Source organism: Equus quagga, chromosome 9, assembly GCF_021613505.1.
Source record: "Equus quagga isolate Etosha38 chromosome 9, UCLA_HA_Equagga_1.0, whole genome shotgun sequence".
Taxonomy (NCBI): Eukaryota; Metazoa; Chordata; class Mammalia; order Perissodactyla; family Equidae; genus Equus; species Equus quagga.
The window spans coordinates 91,713,679-91,733,300 of record NC_060275.1 but is presented as its reverse complement, the minus strand read 5'-3'; the positions used below and the strand labels follow the sequence as shown (position 1 = coordinate 91,733,300).

General features: G+C 35.3%; 1 protein-coding gene across 4 annotated transcripts in view; it reads right to left on the bottom strand.

The window, feature by feature from the left end:
- Positions 1-19,622, bottom strand: part of CPLANE1 (ciliogenesis and planar polarity effector complex subunit 1) — a 115,106-nt gene that overhangs the window by 74,684 nt on the left and 20,800 nt on the right. For all 4 annotated transcript variants that reach the window (XM_046672086.1, XM_046672089.1, XM_046672088.1 and 1 more), the window contains exons 16-24: positions 18,568-18,741; positions 14,524-14,752; positions 13,277-13,416; positions 10,382-10,599; positions 7,972-8,136; positions 4,625-4,763; positions 676-785; positions 360-518; positions 134-242 (exon numbers count right to left, since the gene is read on the bottom strand). In XM_046672086.1, the coding sequence (XP_046528042.1) occupies positions 134-242; positions 360-518; positions 676-785; positions 4,625-4,763; positions 7,972-8,136; positions 10,382-10,599; positions 13,277-13,416; positions 14,524-14,752; positions 18,568-18,741 (1,443 nt within the window). The remainder of the gene's footprint in view (positions 1-133; positions 243-359; positions 519-675; positions 786-4,624; positions 4,764-7,971; positions 8,137-10,381; positions 10,600-13,276; positions 13,417-14,523; positions 14,753-18,567; positions 18,742-19,622) is intronic.

The following is a 19,622-nucleotide window of genomic DNA, read 5'->3' as shown; positions in this document are numbered from 1 at the left end:
TGCCTTCTCACATTCCTATCGCCAAGGAAAGAGAGATATACATAGAATCATAAGCACTAGAAAATAAATGCTTTCAAAACAAAAAGAGAATCTTCAGCAATTTATCTATCAGATATCTAAGAAATGACAATACCTTTCACAACACAGTGCCTGAGTCTCTGTTGAAGAGAGTGATATTTTTCTCTTAAAGGGACCCTTATATCCTCAGGATTGGGAAATGCTTTCACAAAAATTTCTGCTACCTTTAGAAAAATTAAAAAATAAGTTTATGAGCAACATCATTCCTAATTAAAATAAAGTAAAAATCCTTTAAAGTCTCTTCTTCTGATTAAGTTTATTTTCCTCTACAATCACTTTACCTTTCTGATCGGTGGCAGTTCTCCAATGAGGCTCAACAGCAGATCCTGAATCAGTTCTTCAATGTTAGAAAACCGAGAGAAAGGCAGCATTCTATAGGCCCATTCCACCGCACCGAGACAGTGCTCAACCACACAAGAATCAAACTCCACTTCAAGGGCCTAAAAGCATATTGAAAAATTCATTTCCTTTTAACTTTAGCTGGTTAGACCAAGGAGTTCAAAAGAAAGTTTTACTGCAAACAGTAAAATCTCCCACCAAGCAATGATTTCCCAAGGAACATTTGCTCATTTTTCTTACTCTTGTGCAGGTAAATACCTTTCTTCCCTCCACATTTTCTCTTGCTTTCTGATATTGCCTGCAACTATAGGATAACTTATCACGAATATGCAGCATCCAACACAAAGCACAAAGTTCTCTGAAGCAACCTAAATCAAGAATAAAAATATAAAAGGAAATTGTATGAGTATATATACTGATATTGTAGCAACTTCACCACTGTTGTAATTTTTTCCCCCAAAAGGAATGTCTTTATTTTGTTGATTATAAAAGAAACATATGCATATTGTAAATACCTTATATAAAAGTCATAGATATCCTTCCAGAATTATGTATATTATTCTAGAATATTTCATGTATGTCAGCTTCACCAAAATATTGAAAAAAAATTTAGAGTAAATAACATACACTGTTTACTAATAGTTTACTTGCTTTAAACTTTATAGTACATTGTATATATTTTTCAAAGCCAATACATACAGCTCTACTTAACATTGTATAGTTAATTTATTTGGAAAATCACTTATTGATAGCATTTCAGCTTAAAATTTTTAATGCTAAAAACATAATTTCCAATATTAAATAATTTTTTATTAAAAGCAACACAACTACACAAAGATACATAAAATCATATTAAATATGCTGTTTCACAACTAGGTTTTTTTTCACCTAATGCATCTTGGATCTTTCCATGGTGGTAACATAAACACACTAAGTCTGTTTATTGCCAATAAAGTATTCCGTTGTACAGAGCATCACGATTCCACTATACACAACAGCTCACAATCCAGCTAACAAAACATGTTTTCACTGTTCTGCTGATCTTAAATGTAATTTCCCTTATTATAACTAAAGTTATGTTATAAGTATAAAGTTACAAGACAAATCAAGTAAAACCCATCTTCTCTACTGTTCTGAGGTTAATAGGATCTTTTCCTGTGGAAAACTTAATAGTCCTTCCTTTAAGCCTTAATTGTTTTTCTAATGAGCCTTATTTTTTACAGTAAACTGACTCTTACATTAGTGCCAGTATTCTCATTTTCCTTTGAAAGGTACTTAATGTATTTTTTCCAACAACTATTACAAAGCTAGGAAGTACAGTTGGACATTATAGAAACTGAGCAGACAGCAGGTCTTCTACAAATCCTACCCATGGAGGATCCAGGTGGGGGGTGGAGGAATGGGGGCAGTGGTGGTGGTGGGTATATGCTCCCAGTGGGGATATCAAGATCACCTACTGGCATTTTCAAACTACACTCCACCCCTACAGATTCTGGCAGAATCTACTAGGGGAGCATGATCCAATCTTTTCTTTTCAGAAAGGCACCATTACTACTGGATGTTTCATTGTTTTATATTTCTCAGGCATGCTGGGATAGAACTAAGTCCAAGAATCAGCAAGATATAGTGCAGCAACATACTAGGTAGCTAGTCATCTTCTAAAAGCATCATTTGTCAGTCTTTTTCAAACTGTTTGGATTAAAATTTACTAATAATCACTAGGCTATATAATTAATTCAGTGGGTCTCAATCATTTTAAAAAATAAAATAGAAAATATCAAGAGTGCATTGCACATAGAAAAAGTAAGGATATCTCATTAAATTTTCATTCTAGTTTTATATAGGGGTATGTTTGTACCGTCTTAATGTAAAATCAGCATCTTGCTGTAAGCCATGGTCAAAAAAATTTGAATACCCAAAAGATGTAATCAACTGAAACAAGAATGGAAGGAGTTCTACTGGACAAATGATTTGGTTTCCTCAATAAATGAATGGCGTGAAAAAAATAGGGGGAGGAAAAGTTTTATAGATTAAGAGACTAACATATCGGGGCCGGCCCCGTGGCCGAGTGGTTAAGTTTGCGTGCTCCACTGCAGTGGCCCATGGTTTCATTGGTTGATCCTGGGCGCGGACATGGCAGTGCTCCTCAGGCTACATTGAGGTGGTGTCCCACATGCCACAACTAGAAGGACCTGCAACTAAGATATACAACTACGTACCAGAGGAGATTTGGGAGAGATAAAGCAGGAAAAAAAAAAAGAGAGAGAGACTAACATATCAATCAAAATGCAATGTGTGGAGGACCCTGTTTGGATCCAGATTTGTAAAAACTGTAAAAAGACACATCTGAGATAATGAAAGAAAATTAAACACAGAATAGATAATATGTGATATTAAAGAATTTTGATTAATTTTGTCACGCATAATAACAGAACTGTGGTCATAAAAAATTCCTTATCCATTAAGGACACATACTGAAGTAGTGAAATCATGATTTCAAACTTGCTTTCACATGATGAAATTATTGCAGGTGGGTGACAGGTACTTGAGAGCTCATTATATTGTCTCTAATTTCGTTTAAATTTTCTATAATAAAAAGCTTCAGGGGCCAGCCCCATGGCCGAGTGGTTAAGTTCTTGAGCTCCACTTTGGCGGCCCAAGGTTTCACCAGTTCACATCCTGAGCGCGGACATGGCGCCACTCATCAAGCCATGCTGAGGGGGCGTCCCACATGACACAACTAGAAAGACCCACAACTAAAAATATACAACTATGTACCAGGGGGCTTTGGGGAGAAAAAGGAAATATAAAATCTTTAAAAGAAAAAAAAAGCTTCAAAAAAGTTTGAAAGCCACTATTTTAGATAACAAACTAGGAAAGGAAACTTTGTAATCTAGCGAAATCACTTCTCAACAACCAAAAGACCAAATCAAGCAAAAGAATAAATAGTCGACCAATTAAACAGTAGACCTCAGAGTCAAAATGAAAATACTAAAAATATGCATTCATTTAAATCACTTCAAAGAGCTACGTTCTATCAATAAGCAAAAATATTTTAATGAAGATTGTTGTAAATTTAACTCATTGCTTACAGACCCAGATTTTCAAGACATAAACTAGGATTGTACATACATTTCCAGGTGACACCTGCCTGGCTCTTTCTTTTGTCAGGTGAATGAAAAGTTTATGAAACCAAGCTCATGAAAGCTGAGAGAAGCAACTGAAAAGCAATTTAATGCCAATACAGTTTGAAAAATAGTCTGAGTTGAAGAACACACATTACTTGACACTAGTACTACGCAAGGGTCAGTGAGTTAGAAAGGAACTTTAATCAAAGTTTAGAGATAAGATCAGGGCTGAATATAAACATGACTGATAAGATTTAAGGATTAAGGAGAAAAGAATGAAATGATATCTAAGGTTTTTGTTCTTTTTAAACTTGTTACTCAGATACTGGACAAAGACCATGAACATGCAATTAATTTATAAGAGAACATAGCAAACTAAATGTTCAATATAACTAGCCAAATAAAGACATTATTAATATAAAACTATCATTTTTCCCCATTAAATTAATCTGAGGGAATTACAAAATTTGGCATACTATTTCAAGAGATATAAAATAGACATATTAACTCAGTAATTCCACTGCTGAGAATCTATCCTAAGGAAATACTTTAAAATAGGAAAAGAAATGGATATGCCAGAGACAACTTAAATGTACAACTGAAGTAAATTATAATACAGTCACTAATAAAAGTCATTAAAATTAATAGATATGAAAGTTTATAAAAAGCTTAAGTAGGTATGTTAAGTTATAAAAGCAAGAAATGAAATTAATAAGTCAATATTGAAAGGTTCAAGACCTGTCCACTTACAGTACTTGGCAGCATATCCTAAGAGCAAGAAAATTACCACTGAAAGGCATTCTTGGGTGCTAAAATTCGAAATTTAAACAACGAAATGATGACAATAATGTCATAACTGTCACAATTCGTTTTAGATAATAAATTTCTAATTTAATACCACACACGTAGTACACGGCTGTTAAAAGACACTATTTACTTGTAAACACAAAGTAAAATGACATAGAACATACTCTCCTTTGAAGAGTAACAACAGTTTAGAAACTTTCCCAAATCAAATGTAAAATATATCATTCATATTTAAGCCTAATTTCTAAGCAAGAAGTTCATTTTGGACAAACCTATTGCTTTAATGGAAACTTCATCGAGCTTGTAGTCTCCAGTTGCTCCAGGTCGAAAGAACGCTACACCCCCTTTACAGTAATTAAGTAACGACTGAGGGAAAGGACTTAATGAAGGAAGGGACCCTTTCATTCGAATCTGAAAGTAAACAACGACAGAATATGTTATCAGTCGTATAAGTCAATTTTTAAGGAAACTATAAAGCAACATACAAGGCAATGTATGGAAACATTACAGAATGGAAAAGACAGCATGCTTCCTATCCTAGGTAAGTAAAATACCCCTGAAATCAGCTGTACTTTCAGAAACTTAGTTCACAAATCTAATTCAGGAAACTCACCAGGTCAGATCTCAAAAGAGAAAAAGAAGGTTCTAACCAAATTACCGACTCTTGTTACTCAGTTTTGCCTGTATAAAAAAGTTTAATGCGGGGCTGGCCCAGTTGCATAGTGGTTAAGTTCATGAGCTCCGCTTTGGTAGCCCAGGGTTCACAGGTTCAGATCATGAGCACGGACCTACACATCGCTCATCAAGCCATGTTGTGGCGGCATCCCACATACAAAAAAATGGAGGAAGACTGGGACAGATGTGAGCTCAGGGACAATCTTCCTCACCCCAAAAAATAAAAAAATGTAATGCTATTTGACCCTGACTTTACCCACAGACATAATAAAGAAAATAAAGAAATGTAAGCATCCAATTCTCATCCAAAATAAAATTATGTGCAGTACCTAAAAAACAAATACAAAAAACTCATATCTACATACATAACTTTTTAAACACTATGTAATCTCTAAAAGTGACAGATTTAGAAAGTCACCATTTGGCAACCTCTAATAAAATAACGATTCTAGCACGGATCATCAATAAGTGCTAAATTAGGTAAAAAGTTCATGTGCTGATGGAGAATGTGATAGTGTGTGGGACATGACCCTAACTCACTGATCCAGCTCACCATCACTAAAAGTGAGATAAACAGACATACATGCCATATGATACGATACAACAGGGAAGTATACAACTCCACTTAGAAAGCATTTGTTTTTAAGAAAAAGTTAACCTTAATGGAATCACACGTCTCTACCAAGATGAGTGTAGACTAATTACTCACTTATGGGAAATAAAAGGAAAGTGGAACATGTTAAATGACACTAAATGAAAAAACAAATCCAGAACACATCAGACAATGCCAGAATACATTACAGGACAAATTGTTCTCTAACAAATCAAGAATAGAAAAAAAATTAAAGGGGACTGTTATAGAATAAACATTAAGAGACATACCAAACCCAGGAAGGAAAGGATTAGCAAGAGGCTTGTAATCTACTTTCTTCTTCCACTATTCACTTTCAGAAAGAAACGCATGATCTAGGCCAATTCCCTTGTAAGCATCCTAATGACAAACTTCTTGTCAAACATATTAATGGTATTTACCAGATGTACAGAGTCTGTCTAGGTTGGTTATCATAAATAAATCTAGAAAGTATGGATTTATGGAGTATGGCTCCCTGGAAAATGACACATAAGCTATATATGCAGCCAGAAAAGATTTGGGAACAGTGTATGCAATTCCAGATTTCTCTGTTTCACCTGTGTCTTTTGGTTACCTATATCCTTGAAATTGTTAGTAAAGTTTGATTCTGAGTAAGACTGTTGATTCCTATGAGTCTGACTTGATAATACAGCACTTCCTGTTATCTCACAACCAAACATGAGCAAACTTCAGTTTGAGTACTGATTCATACTACGATATGAACAAACTTTAAAAACATCACACTAAATGAAAAAGCCAGCCAAAAAAGGCTACATATTGTATGATTTCATTTATATAAAATGTCCACAATAGGCAAATCCATAGAGACAAAAAGAAGATTAATGATTGTAAAGGCCTGGGGAGAAAAGAAAATGGGATGTGACTGCCAATGTGTTTCTTTTTTGGGATGATGAAAATGTTCTGGAATTAAACAGTGGTGATGGTTGCATATATATATGTGAATATATAAAAACCAACGAATTTCACACCTTAAAAAGGTGAATTTTATGATAAGTGAATTACATATCAATAAAAAACTAGTGAAGAAGTTACCTGAAATGATTCTGCACTACATTAGTTTTCTATTGCCAACCTAAGAAATTACTACAAATTTAGCGGCTTAAAACAACACACGTTTGGTATCGCACTGTTTCTGTGGATCAGAAGTCTAAGCACACTGTGGCTCAGCTGGTTCTCTGCTTACGGTCTCACCAGGCCAACCCAGTGAGTGGGTAACAGCAAGGCTGCCTTCTTCTTTTTAGAGGTTCTAGGGGAAATCTATTTCCAGACTCATTCAGGTTGTTGGCAAAATTCTGTTCCATGTGGTTATAGAACTAAAGTCCCCCCATTTTCTTGGTGGCTATAGGCTGGGAAACATTCTCAGTTTCTAGAAGCCACCTTGATCTCTCCCAGATCATGGCCTTCTTCAAAGCCAGCAAGGGTGAGTTGAGTCCTTCACACTCTTCTAATCTCTCCTTCCATCTCATTTCTCTTGTCTTCCTTTCCCACTGCATCTCACTGACTCTTCTGCCTCTGTTTTCTGCTTTTAAGGGTTTGTGTGATTATATTGGGCCCACCAAGATAAACCAGGATAATATCCCTATATTAACATCAGCTGATTAGTCATCTTAATTCCACCTACAAAATTCCCTCAGTACAAATTAAAGCAGCATCTGGATTAATATCTCAATAGCTAGGAGATAGGAATCTTGCAAGCATCTTTAGGATTCTGCCTAGCACTTGCTCTATGCTTTAATCTTATATAGTTAATTTATTACTTGTAAATAATTTTTACAAGGAAGAATGTCTTTAGCTGTGTTGCTGATTTTAAGAGACTCCACACAGTCTTTACATGCTAATTGAGTTAATTAAAACTAGACTGAGTAAGACTACAGTCAGGAGATGGTGAGATCAACCAACAACGCAAATATAATTTACAGCTTTAAGAAAACCATTTCCTACAATAAACAGATTTTTCTTTTCTATATTTTTTATACTTTTCTATATAATTTTTCTATATTTTTATGGTAGCTGTATGCAAATTTCACCAATCTTTCTTTCTAAAAAAGGCTAATTTTCAAAAACGATTTGATAAACAATTTCTCAAATTCTCTCTAAAGGTTCCTACTAAAAAAAGCTATAGATTGTTTTAAACATAATTTTAATCAAGGGCCAAATTAAAGATATTTAACAAAGAGACAGTCAGACAACAGGCCTACAAAGGACCTGCCACTGGATAAGGGACATCCCAGTGGATGTCCTGTCTGGCTGCATATCAGTTAAGAATGCGGGGCTACTAAGACATTCCCATACCTTCTGCATGACTTTTCTTGCCCACCTCAACTGCAAGATGTACCACTGCGCGACAGGAAAAGAACACCGAGCCGCCCGGAAAAGCAAGAGAACACGTTGAAGGATTCCAGACACCTTCTGGCGATTATCTTTTTCAGCTTTTAAAAGAAGATCATCGCCGTCTTCCTGAAGAAGACAAAACAATCCATTTTAGTAGGTAGCAATATGGAAATTTAAAATATTATAAGTGAAAATAAAAACAGTGCTTCTCAAACTAGAACGTACCTGGAGATTCATAAAGGAAATTTTGAGGCTTGGCCTTAGGAGATTTCAACTATAGCTATTTCTAGTGTCGAGGAAACATTTCTCTCCCTTCAAACAATACAAAGGGCCAAATCGACCCTAATCTCAAGTCTTCCCCTACAACAGTTAAAGCCCACCACTCCTGACTCCATTGGTGGAATGTTCCAGAGAGAGCTTCTTTCAAGGAGAATGCTTTTCCCTTCCTCTGCCTGGAAAAATCCTACTTGTATTTCAATGTCACCTCCTCTGTGAAGCCCTCTCACTCTGTGCTAGTATGGTACTTTGTTCAGACATCCACTATAGCTTTCACCAATTTGTTCTATACTGATTTACGAATCTGTTTCCCACTATACTGAGAATTACCCAAGAGCAAAGGCCTTGGCATGTGTCTTTGTATGATCATAGTACACAGAGTCAGGTCCGACACGTAGTAGGACTCAATAAATGTTTGCTGAATAAATACTATTCAAGTCAGTAGCTAACGACTAATTTCCCAGAGAAGGAGATAATGTGAGTACTGTAAACATTTGCTTCCCCAACATCCTCCCACCAATGCCAATTCTTAATAGTACCCAATTTTCAATTGGGTATCTGCAGCTCTCCTACGTAACCCATAGGATTCAGGGAGAACTGATCTCACATCCCCAGCTTCCAGGGAAGGCCCCAATCAATTGCCAAGCAGTACCTTGCATTAGCTCTAGCCAAGAAGACTGATTCAAGGACAGTCTCACAGCGTGAACCTCAGTACTCTTGCTTGGAATGCTAGGAGAGAAATACTTTTGCTGTTTTTCTTTCTCCCCTTCCCTCTCCCTCTGGACACAGGCAAGGTATCCTTAGAAGCTGCTGGCAGCCATCCTGCTCCCACAAAGGCAGCCAGCCTTAAGCTGAAGCTGAGATCTCAGAAAACAAAGTAGAGAGCAAGAACCCAAGTCTTTGGTAACATAATTGAGTCAGAAAGCTCCCCTACCGCTGGGATTCTCAATTATGCCAGCCAATTCTGATCCAATTTTCTATTACATCCAACCCAGGGGTTCTAGCTGACACAGAGTGACATTTAGGAGAAATCCTACCATTGAGGACTATTTTAAGAAATAGTAAAATGAAGCAGTACTAAGGATAGTAACCAATTCAAACTAATATTAGCATAGGATATCCAAAAATACCTTAAATGCTATTTCTAATTTCTAAACCAAAATATTGAAGACTGAGATGTAAGAGGGAAAAGGAATTACTGAGAAATTCTATAAACTATTTAGTACTCCCATTTTGTAATATACTATATTTGAAATAGCAAGTGAAATACTTTTAACCTATTGAAACATAATTCTAAACAAATGAAAATATAACAAAGAATTCTAAATAAAACAAAAGAAAAAACTAGATACAGAGGTTGCCAATATTGAAACAGTAAGTAGTAATGAAACAATACCAGAATCACTTCAAAATATTAATCAAATATTAAAATAATTTAAACGTAAATAATTTACATTAACACTTTAAATCTTAAAACAAGCTAACTGTAATGTTACAATTTTCAATAAGAGCAGAAGAAAAGTTCCTGAGAGGAATACAGTATTGCTATTTATAAGACAGAACTATCAACTGAATAGTGCAAGAGAAGAAAAACGATCTTTCAAATCAAAGAGAAATCAAAGTAAGTCTTTCAAAAGAGGAAAGACAACGAAGTGAATAAATGACTGAAGTAATGTATGGCTTCTAAATTCTGACATTCATCATTTTGTTACCCTACACAAATGTTTATTTTTAAAAAAAAAAACTGAATATAGAGAAATACCTCTTCATTTTATTACTGCAATAATTTTAACATTTATTGAATGCTTACTATGTGTCCCAGGCCCAAAGGTAAAGCCTTTACAGGATACCTCACTTAATTCTCACAACAATGCTATGAGAGGCACTATCATCATCTGCGTCTTACAGATAAGGAAACTAAACAGCAGTGTGGTACAACGCCCAAGGCCATACAATCAGTAAACAGGAAAGGGGGATCTGGAAGGCTGTCTTCAGAACTTGCATTTTTAACTTGATGATTATGATCAAATAGATTATTTTAAAAACTGGGAGTAGTCAACTTTAAATTAATTAAAAGATTAAGCATGAAGCTTACTTCACTAAGAATAGCTGGCTGAGGACAATATAATGGAGGAGCTGGAAGATACAAGCCGATGGGCACCAAGCCCCACAGTCTCTTGCTGAAGTCCTTGGCAGAGTTTATCAGAAGCTGAAACGTCTCTGAAAGAATGTCTGCATCAGCCATAACTGCCGCTTTCAGTACTTCCTGTACGGAACCAAAGAGCATATTCGCATCTTCCTCTTCAATGGGATCTATCAAATTCAAAATTAGGTAAAATAGTTAAAGTTTACATTATACGTATCCTATTTTGTAGAGTAAAATTTCATATCTGAAAAAGCTGATCATCAAAAATGAACACACTCAAGGCAGGCGCCATGGCGGAGTGGTTAAGTTTGCACACTCTGCTTTGGCGGCCTAGGGTTTCGCAGGTTGAAATCCTGGGCACAACATGGTACCGCTCATCAAGCCATGCTGAGGTGGCATCCCACATGCCACAACTAGAAGGACCCACAACTAAAAATACACAACTATGTACCAGGGGACTTTGGAGAAGAAGGAAAAATAAATCTTTGAAAAAAAAAAATTAACATACTGGTTGACAGGCAAAACATCCAAACTTCTAAAGAGAAATTTATTAACTATTCTGTTACTTTAAGATTATAGGAATCACAGCATGAGACTTTTCCAGAATTATACAAGATACTGTAATAAGAACTATATAATAAAAATATTCTTGGAATATAGTCCTGAGTCAAAAATAATAATAGAATATTAAGGGAAAAAGGAATGTCAAGAAAGATACCAAAAAGTATACAACATTACGTGAAGGAAGTGGGAGAATAATTTTTTCTTTTTCTTAATAGTTCATCTTTTATAATAAAAGTTAACAAAAATGACATGATATAAAGCTAAAAACACAGAAAAATACAAAATAGTCAAACAGCATGGCTTGAATTATATCAATATCTATATATATGTGGACATGTCTCAGAAGGCAAAACGCAAGAAAATGCAGGTGGTAGAACTGGGGACTTAGGGATTTTTATATGAGGAAATATTTTAAGCATACTTTAAGGTACAAAAGATAATGTGAAAACACTCATGTACTGACTTCACATCCTTGTCTGATAGTAACATTTTTGTATATACAATTTAGATTTTTTTAAAATAAAATGTTACAGATAGAGCTGAAAATTCCTTATGTGCCACTCATATTCCACTCCCTCTCTCCAGAGGTAGCCATTTGTTATATATTTATTTTTATCTCTCTCTATATTTTGTGTGTGTATATATAGAGAGTTTAAATTCATTTTCCAGTTCCCTAACCATCTGCTGAGTTTTTTTGTTTTTAAATTGGTTTATTAAGGTATAATTTACATACACTAAAATGGATCCTTTTTAAATACAGAGTTCAATGAGTTTTGACAAATCTATACAGCCCTGTAAGAACAAACATTTCCATCACCCCCAAAAAGTTATCTTATACTGCTTTCTTGTCAGTTCCCTTCTTACCCCCAGGCAGCCACTGATCTGTTTCCTGTCCCTATAGTGTTGCTTTTTAGAGAATGTCATATGAATAGAATCATACAGTACGTAACCTTTATTTCTGACTTCTTTCATCCAACATAATGGTTCTGTGATTCATCCACATTGTTGCATGTTATCAGTAGTTCGCTCCTCTTTATTATTTATTATTCCATTGTACAGATATATTGCAATATGTTTATCCACTCATAGGTTGATGAGTATTTGGGTTGTTTTAAGTTTTTGGCTATAATGAAAAAGCTGGTCTTTGCGTGGACCTTTGTTTTTATTTTTCTTGGGTAAATACCTATGAGTGCAATCCACTGAGTTTTTTATTTCCTCTCTGTTTCTGACCCCTGGAAATTTCCCTTACTTTCTCTAAGTGTATATTTTAATATACAGTCTTGAAATGTATATTTTATCTAGAAACACATTTTATCTATGTATATATTGTGAGAGAGTCTTCAGATCATCTAAAACAACATACTTCCAGAACTGGAAGTTCACACTGGGAATTTTTCAGTCCATTATTTCAAAATCAACTTTCACGTAGTTACATTACCTTTTCATTTGTCTAAAACACAAATGAGAACTAGACAGAAAATTAACAAAGAAAAGTTTACAGTCATATTTCCAAGTATTATCAATTCATTCTAGAAAGAGAAATTATAATTAATAAGCTCTAGGAATCCAGAGTTAGAAGTCTTATTCCTTAATGGAGACAAGCACTAACAAAACCTCAAGGGTCCCAAAGTAGTTGCAGTTTTTATCATTAAATATATGACTTTCAATAACTGACCTCATTACTTTTCGTCTAAATTTCTCCATCTATAAACAGATAAATTTTATAGGGCTCCTGAGTAAATCTATATAATGCATTATATTATATTATTATATTATATTATATTATTATATTACATTATTATATTACATTATATATTATATTATATATATTATATATATTATATATTATATTACATTATAATAATGATTATATTATTTTAAATTCCATAATACCACTTTGAACTTTTCAAATGAAATACAAAACCATCTCCAGGATTTATACACTAGGTGAGAGTTTAACATAATACTTCTAAGTACCCTTCCATGTCTGGGAGTCTATGATTCTCTGACTATAAAAGAAAATAGTCCAAATGCAGCAAAATTCAACTATTATAAAGGTATTTATGGAAAATCGGACTATCATTCAGTTATGGACCATCATGTTTTGAGCTGGTATCAGTTTTGAATGTTTCCATGCTTAACAATAAATAGCACTTCTCTTTTTGATAAGCTTATTTCAAAGTGTTAATGTATGTGTGGATATTTACATGCTTTAAAAAATACCATAATGTTTATATTAATTAACCTGATATATGTGTCAGACCATATGTAGGAACACACCTGTAAATTGCTTGTATTTTGAGCCCATTTCATTTTTTGCTTCCAGAGAGGCTGGCTGACCTAAAAAACACTGGAGTTTTTCCTGGAAAATCTGTGCTGGAGTCATATTTAAAGGTAGATTCAAATCCTTTTTCTTGGACCTGAAATCACATAAATTAAGAGAAATGAACCCAAATTTTGAAAAAAGGAAATATTCACACATCAAGAATTAACCATGAATTTTAAGAAACAATAAAATTCACTTTCTTATTCATCTTACATATAGAAAAGAAATATTCAAGGAAATATTATATTAAGGAGAGTATTAAGACTCTCCCCAATTATGGTACTAACATATCTCCCCCTCCATATTCCCACTGTTGCCTGTGTAATAGGTACTCTATCCCAACTGAACCACACCTGTTTTTTGCCACATGCCTTTGGTTGTGTTTGGAACGTTCTCCCTCCCGACAGTTACTCAATTTGTTAAGATCCTATCTTTCCTTCAATGCTCATCTCAAATTACATCTCCTATATAAAGTATGTCCTGTCCTTCCCCAACGTGATGTTACTGCTCTCCCCACTGAACCACTGGCACTTTTCTTACCAGACCGTGTAAATTACACTAGTGTTGTGTCTGATTTTCTCTGTTAAAGTATAAATGCCTTAAGCATTGAAACTATGTGGCATTTAAGTTTATATCCACTAAAATACCTGGCACAGAGCTTGGTACAGAGCAGTTACCTAATAAATAAATATATGTTGAATTGAAAAATATAAAAGACACAGCAATACCATAATATTGAGAAAAGTTAAAATACAAAGATTAGTTTGATGAGCTTAAAACTCAAATCCTATTCGGGGTAGACAAACTTTCCCACTGACTAGAAGCCCTTTGAGGGCAATTCTAACAAATAAATGTGCTAAAGAAACATTTTATCACAAATAAGTAAGCCACTGAGCTGTCCAACACAGTAGCCACTAGCTGCATGTAGCTATTTAAATTTAAATTAATTAAAGTCAGATTGAAAATTCAGTTCCTTGGTCTGAAAAGCCACATTTCAAGTGCTCAATACTTACATGTGGCTAGTAGCTCTCACATTGGACAGCACATATAGAACATTTCCATCACCAAAGAAAGTTTATTGGATAATGCTGAAATGAGGATTCCACAAAATGTGTAAATACCAGCAATGAGAGAGATACATGATACTTTAGATGATACTATTATACTATTTCTTAACTTAAGTTTGCCTAAAAATACAAACCTTGTGAAACTGCTATCATGTTTACAGAAGAGTTGGAAGGCCACACCAATTGAAACAGATGTCTTCCAGTCTCCAAGTTTATGTGCCAACCACACAGCCTCTGGGACCAGGCCACCAATAAATAATAATTCAAGAGCATATTCAACTGTCCATACATTAGAAAGATTCTGATCTCTAACAGCACTGGCCACCTTAGAGTGTTGTAGAGGAATAAGTCGAAGGGGCTGCTCTGTGAGTAAATTAAAGAAAATGGATACTACAATTACATATATCAGAACTCATGCCTCCTTACATGGGTACATTTCTCTCCTCAGTAAGTATTTTCTATACAAAACCATAAGGAAGATACATACAAAATGGGCTAAAATAATACTTAACAAATCTACAAGTTTTTCTTAAGCACTGAAGAATGTGCCTCAGTGGGTCATGAAGCAAATGTCAGCGTTCTTAAAAAACGACACAGAACAGAGTAGAAAGAGAAACAGAAGAGACAGTATCTGAGGGCATTACACGAAATAAAGGTAAATATATTTCAATAAAACTCTTGTGTCACATAATATAAACATACATATATACAGTCCTAAGTACTGGATCAGAGCATACAATTTATTAGCGTGGGGTGCTCTGAAATACATGTCTATTTCTCCTACTAGATCAGAGACTGCATTTTACCTGACTTTGCATTCCTCATAGTGTCATGCAATAAACAATTATTTCGAGGTAATAATCAAGAGTAGTAAGTGTTCAACATATTAGTGTTCATAAGAAAGTAGAAAAGTGTGATTTTCAATGATCCTGACTAAATGATAAGATTTCAGTCTAGCCTGGGATTAAATAAAAAAGGTAACAACCTTCTCCCAGCCTCTGTACCTTTCCATAATTACAGTAACTTAAGCAACTGGAAAATACAATGCCAGGATTGTTGTTTTTAAAAAAAACACGTATTGCTAAGACTTTCACTCACTCCCTCAAAATAAAACTGGTAAATGGTATATACAGGTTTCTGCTCCTTGAAATAAAATGATTATTTTCTCATGCGACCTACACAGGCTCTGTCCACACCAAGCACTAACATTTTAGCTCTCTGACAAACACAGCTGGATGGAAACAAAAAATTTAGTCAATCAAATTTAGTCAATTGAATGTTTGATTCTGCATAGGTAAAGAGCCTGGGTACTCACTAAATTTTTCCGATTTTTTTATTTAGTACGAGCAAGGCACTGTACTATTAAAAGAATCTGAGTGATTAAATTTTCTGAAAATTTTGCTGCTTTCACACAGCAAACATCACATCAAATAAGCAACTCAAATCCCCAATACATTCTGTCACTAGTTCTGACTGGAAAGATAAACAAGAAATGTATCCTAAGTCAAGCCTGCCAATATCATTTTTCATGATCCTAGGAAATTAAATAAATTAAAGGATATATACAAAGTTCCAGATATTTAAATTTTCAATAATCACATTCTCGAGCATAGAAGAGAATATAAAACCTTTTTCCTACCCTCTCCTCTCATTGGGAAGATATTTACAAAGGGAATAAAAAGTATGTGTGTCTGAGCTCTTATGAATATTTATGAATCTGTCCAGAAATAATTCACTAATTCTATCAGCTTTCTTCCTAGAATGTGACAAAGATGAGTCTTCCTTAGGTATGCAAAGTGATCTGTAAAGATAAAGATCACAAACAAACAGCAAAAGTCCTATAAATATTGTAGGATAGGAAAGACAAGAAATTGAGACAAATTTTCTAAGTAGCAGAATTTCATCTTTTTTTCTTTTTTTAAGATTTTTCTAGAAACCACATGGAAGACTACCTACCTTCTTCAGTAAAATAATGTGGATTAAGGATACAACTTGCTGTCAGAAACATTACTATCAAAAATAGGGAACACAAGTATAAATACCTAGGTTGTTAGAAAAAAGTGAGCTTAAATATAAAACCACAGTAGTAATAAATAATGTCATATGTATAAGGAAATAATAATACATATCCAAGAGTCTTGGTCAGGAAAGCATAAGGGTGAGAGAAAGGAGCACAGGCTGTTCCCAGGGAGAAAAGGCAGAGAGCACTGGCTGAATCTGAGTTAGGACACGGTGGAGGGGGACAGGAGAGCGGGCAGATCCTGGAAGAAACTGAGCACCTGTTTCTCTGCTCACCCCAGCTCCCTAAAAGTCATAATCAAGTCAAGACCAACTCTTCTTCCCCAGGGAAGCAGGGACCTGCTAGAAAAGGGACCACTAGACAACTTGCCTTATGATCCTACCTCACACATGACTCTCTAGGGACCAGAACATCCTCAAGAACCCCAGGTGAGACTAGAGACTAGCACTCTTGTTGAAGCATCCAAGTGGGTGAGGACAGTCCTCAGCACCTACCTACCTCCTGAGACCCTTATAGAACAGAAGAGTCTGAACACACAGCTCAAAGTCCACAGTTCCATGATGATCAAACGTGCTGATGACTTGTTGCTACCTCTATTAAACTTCTAATTACATTATATCTTATAGTACTCTAACCTATGTGTGCCTCGTACATATTTATCGGTTCATGTTATTTCCTGCTTAAAGCCCTCCAATAACTTCCCATTGCACTTAAAATAAAACTCAAGATTCCTTACAACGGCTTACATCATCTGGCCCCTGTCTGCGTCTGACTTCATCTCGCATCACTCTCCACCCCATCCTCTATGCTCTGGCCACACCAGTCTTTCAGTTTATCAAACACACTCCCTCACAGAGGTCTTTCCTAAATTTCCAATCTGATATAGCCACTCAGCACAATGCATTATTCTATTTCAATTCTCTGCATAACAATTATCACCATTTGATATATCTTGTTTATGTATTCATTTAATTTTCTGTCTCGATCTATTAGATGCCAACTCCATAAAAACACAGGTACTTTGGGACCAGCCCAGTGGTGCAGTGGTAAGTGCGCACATTTCACTTTGGCGGCCCGGGGTTCACAGGTTCGGATCCCAGGTGCAGACATGGCACCATGTGACAAGCCATGCTGTGGTAGGTGTCCCACACATAAAGTAGAGGAAGATGGGCCTGGATGTTAGCTCAGGGCCAGTCTTCCTCCACAAAAAGAGGATTGGCAGACGTTAGCTCAGGGCTAATCTTCGTCGAGAAAAAAACAAAAAACAGGTACTTTATCTGTTTTGTTCACGGCAGTTAGGATAAATCTGTTTCATAAGTCAAAAGAAAACAAAAAAAATGCTATATGTATTGTCATATTATTGATTTCATATGGTGTAAGCTAATATATTTCCAGCACTTAGAACACTGCCTGGCAGATAGCAGGCACTTAACAAAAATTAGTAGAGTGAATGAATTATCAGAGAAATCTGTGTACATGTTTATTTCCATGAGGGCAAGGCAGTTATCTAGCACAATTTAAGTACATTTTCACCCTATTAATGAAATGATTAAATAGAACAAAGTAAATGATTCAAATAAAAGTATAAAAGTAAATCATCCAAATAAAATTAAATTCTAAATTAGCACACTCAAAATATGTTAAATGTCCACATTTTTATATAAACAAAGGTGGCAGCCCTTTCACTTTACAAATGAAACTTTGGGGCTGGTCCCATGGCCAAGTGATTAAGCTCGGTGCACTTTGCTTCAGGTTCCCAGGCACACACCTATACCACTCCTCAGTGGCCATGATGTGGCGGTGACCCATATACAAAACAGAGGAAGATTAGCACAGATGTTAGCTCAGGACAATCTTCCTCAAGCAAAAAGAAGATCAGCAATAGATGCTAGCTTAGGGCAAATCTTCCTCACAAAAAAAAAAGGAGACTTTATACATACCAATTTGTCCAAAATTTGTGATTAAAAAATCCATATTCAATAAAAACAAATCCAACAATTACCTTTCTCAGATTTTACACATTCACAAATAGTCACTGAACATCTCCTACGTGTCAGGCACTAAGCTAGAACAGTATTATTTCCATAGAATAATGATCACCGTATAATATGGTTTCAAACATTATATGCAAAAACAAGGTGAGAAAAAGGTATATTACCTGTTTTAATATGAAGAGGAGGAAGAACATTCACGTTGTGAGGCGGCAAAATGCAAAGCAGCTGATTGGCGAAATAGGCGGCCATGAAGCGAGCCATGGACTGGACAACCCTCACTGCCGCCTCAGGACGAGCGCCTGCAGTCACTCCAGACTCACAGTGAGACTTCTCAGGAACTAAGGGACACAGCAAGTGACCAAAGGAGATTCTGATCAAACCACCAAAAAGTAATAGCATTTAAGACCTCAACATTATACAAGAAGAAAATTATAATTAAAATCTTTTTCTGAGATGAGCACCCATGGCCTGCACAAGCTAATTTATAAAAGGTAGCTATAGTTCCTTAGTGCCAGTATCTTGTACAGGACTGTCTGTAAAGTAGGTCACTATTTTTCCTATTCTTTTCATCTGTTTTAGGTAAGTACACCAATCTTGTGTGTGAAGAGTCATCCCATGATCTGTGGCACACTAGGCACATAATAGAATCCAGAGTTTTTATAACGTATCATTCACAAGGTCCAAAATATAAGTAAATATTATTATGCAGGCTCATTTATAATCTATAAAATGAATGTATTAGTTTCCAGTGGCTACTGTAACCAATTACAAAAAACTTGGTGGCTTTAAACAATAAACATTTATTCTGTCATAAAAAAAAAAGGTAGCTATAGTTCTTGAAGACAATAGGAAAAAAACAGTTAGCTCCTAATTATAAGAACATATACTTAGGAACTGCATATGACTTGAAATTACTATTTTTTTTAAAAATGGAAGGATCTATGCAGAACAATCCAGCCATGATGGACTCACAAGCTTAGCATTTCATTATTTTCCCTTCTTCCTGCCCTTTCCAATTCTTCTTCTTTGATGAAAGGAGGCAGGGTTTACTACAAAGATAATCTGAAAAGCACCAGGACAGTGATTCTTAATGCTTCTTTCTGTACCATTAGGTCTGGGGATTATGATATACTCCCATTAGTAAGAGCGGCTCACTACTACAAGATTCTTTTGGGAGATAGGGACAAAAGGAATGTGTGGGGTGGAGGGAGAAGGCTAG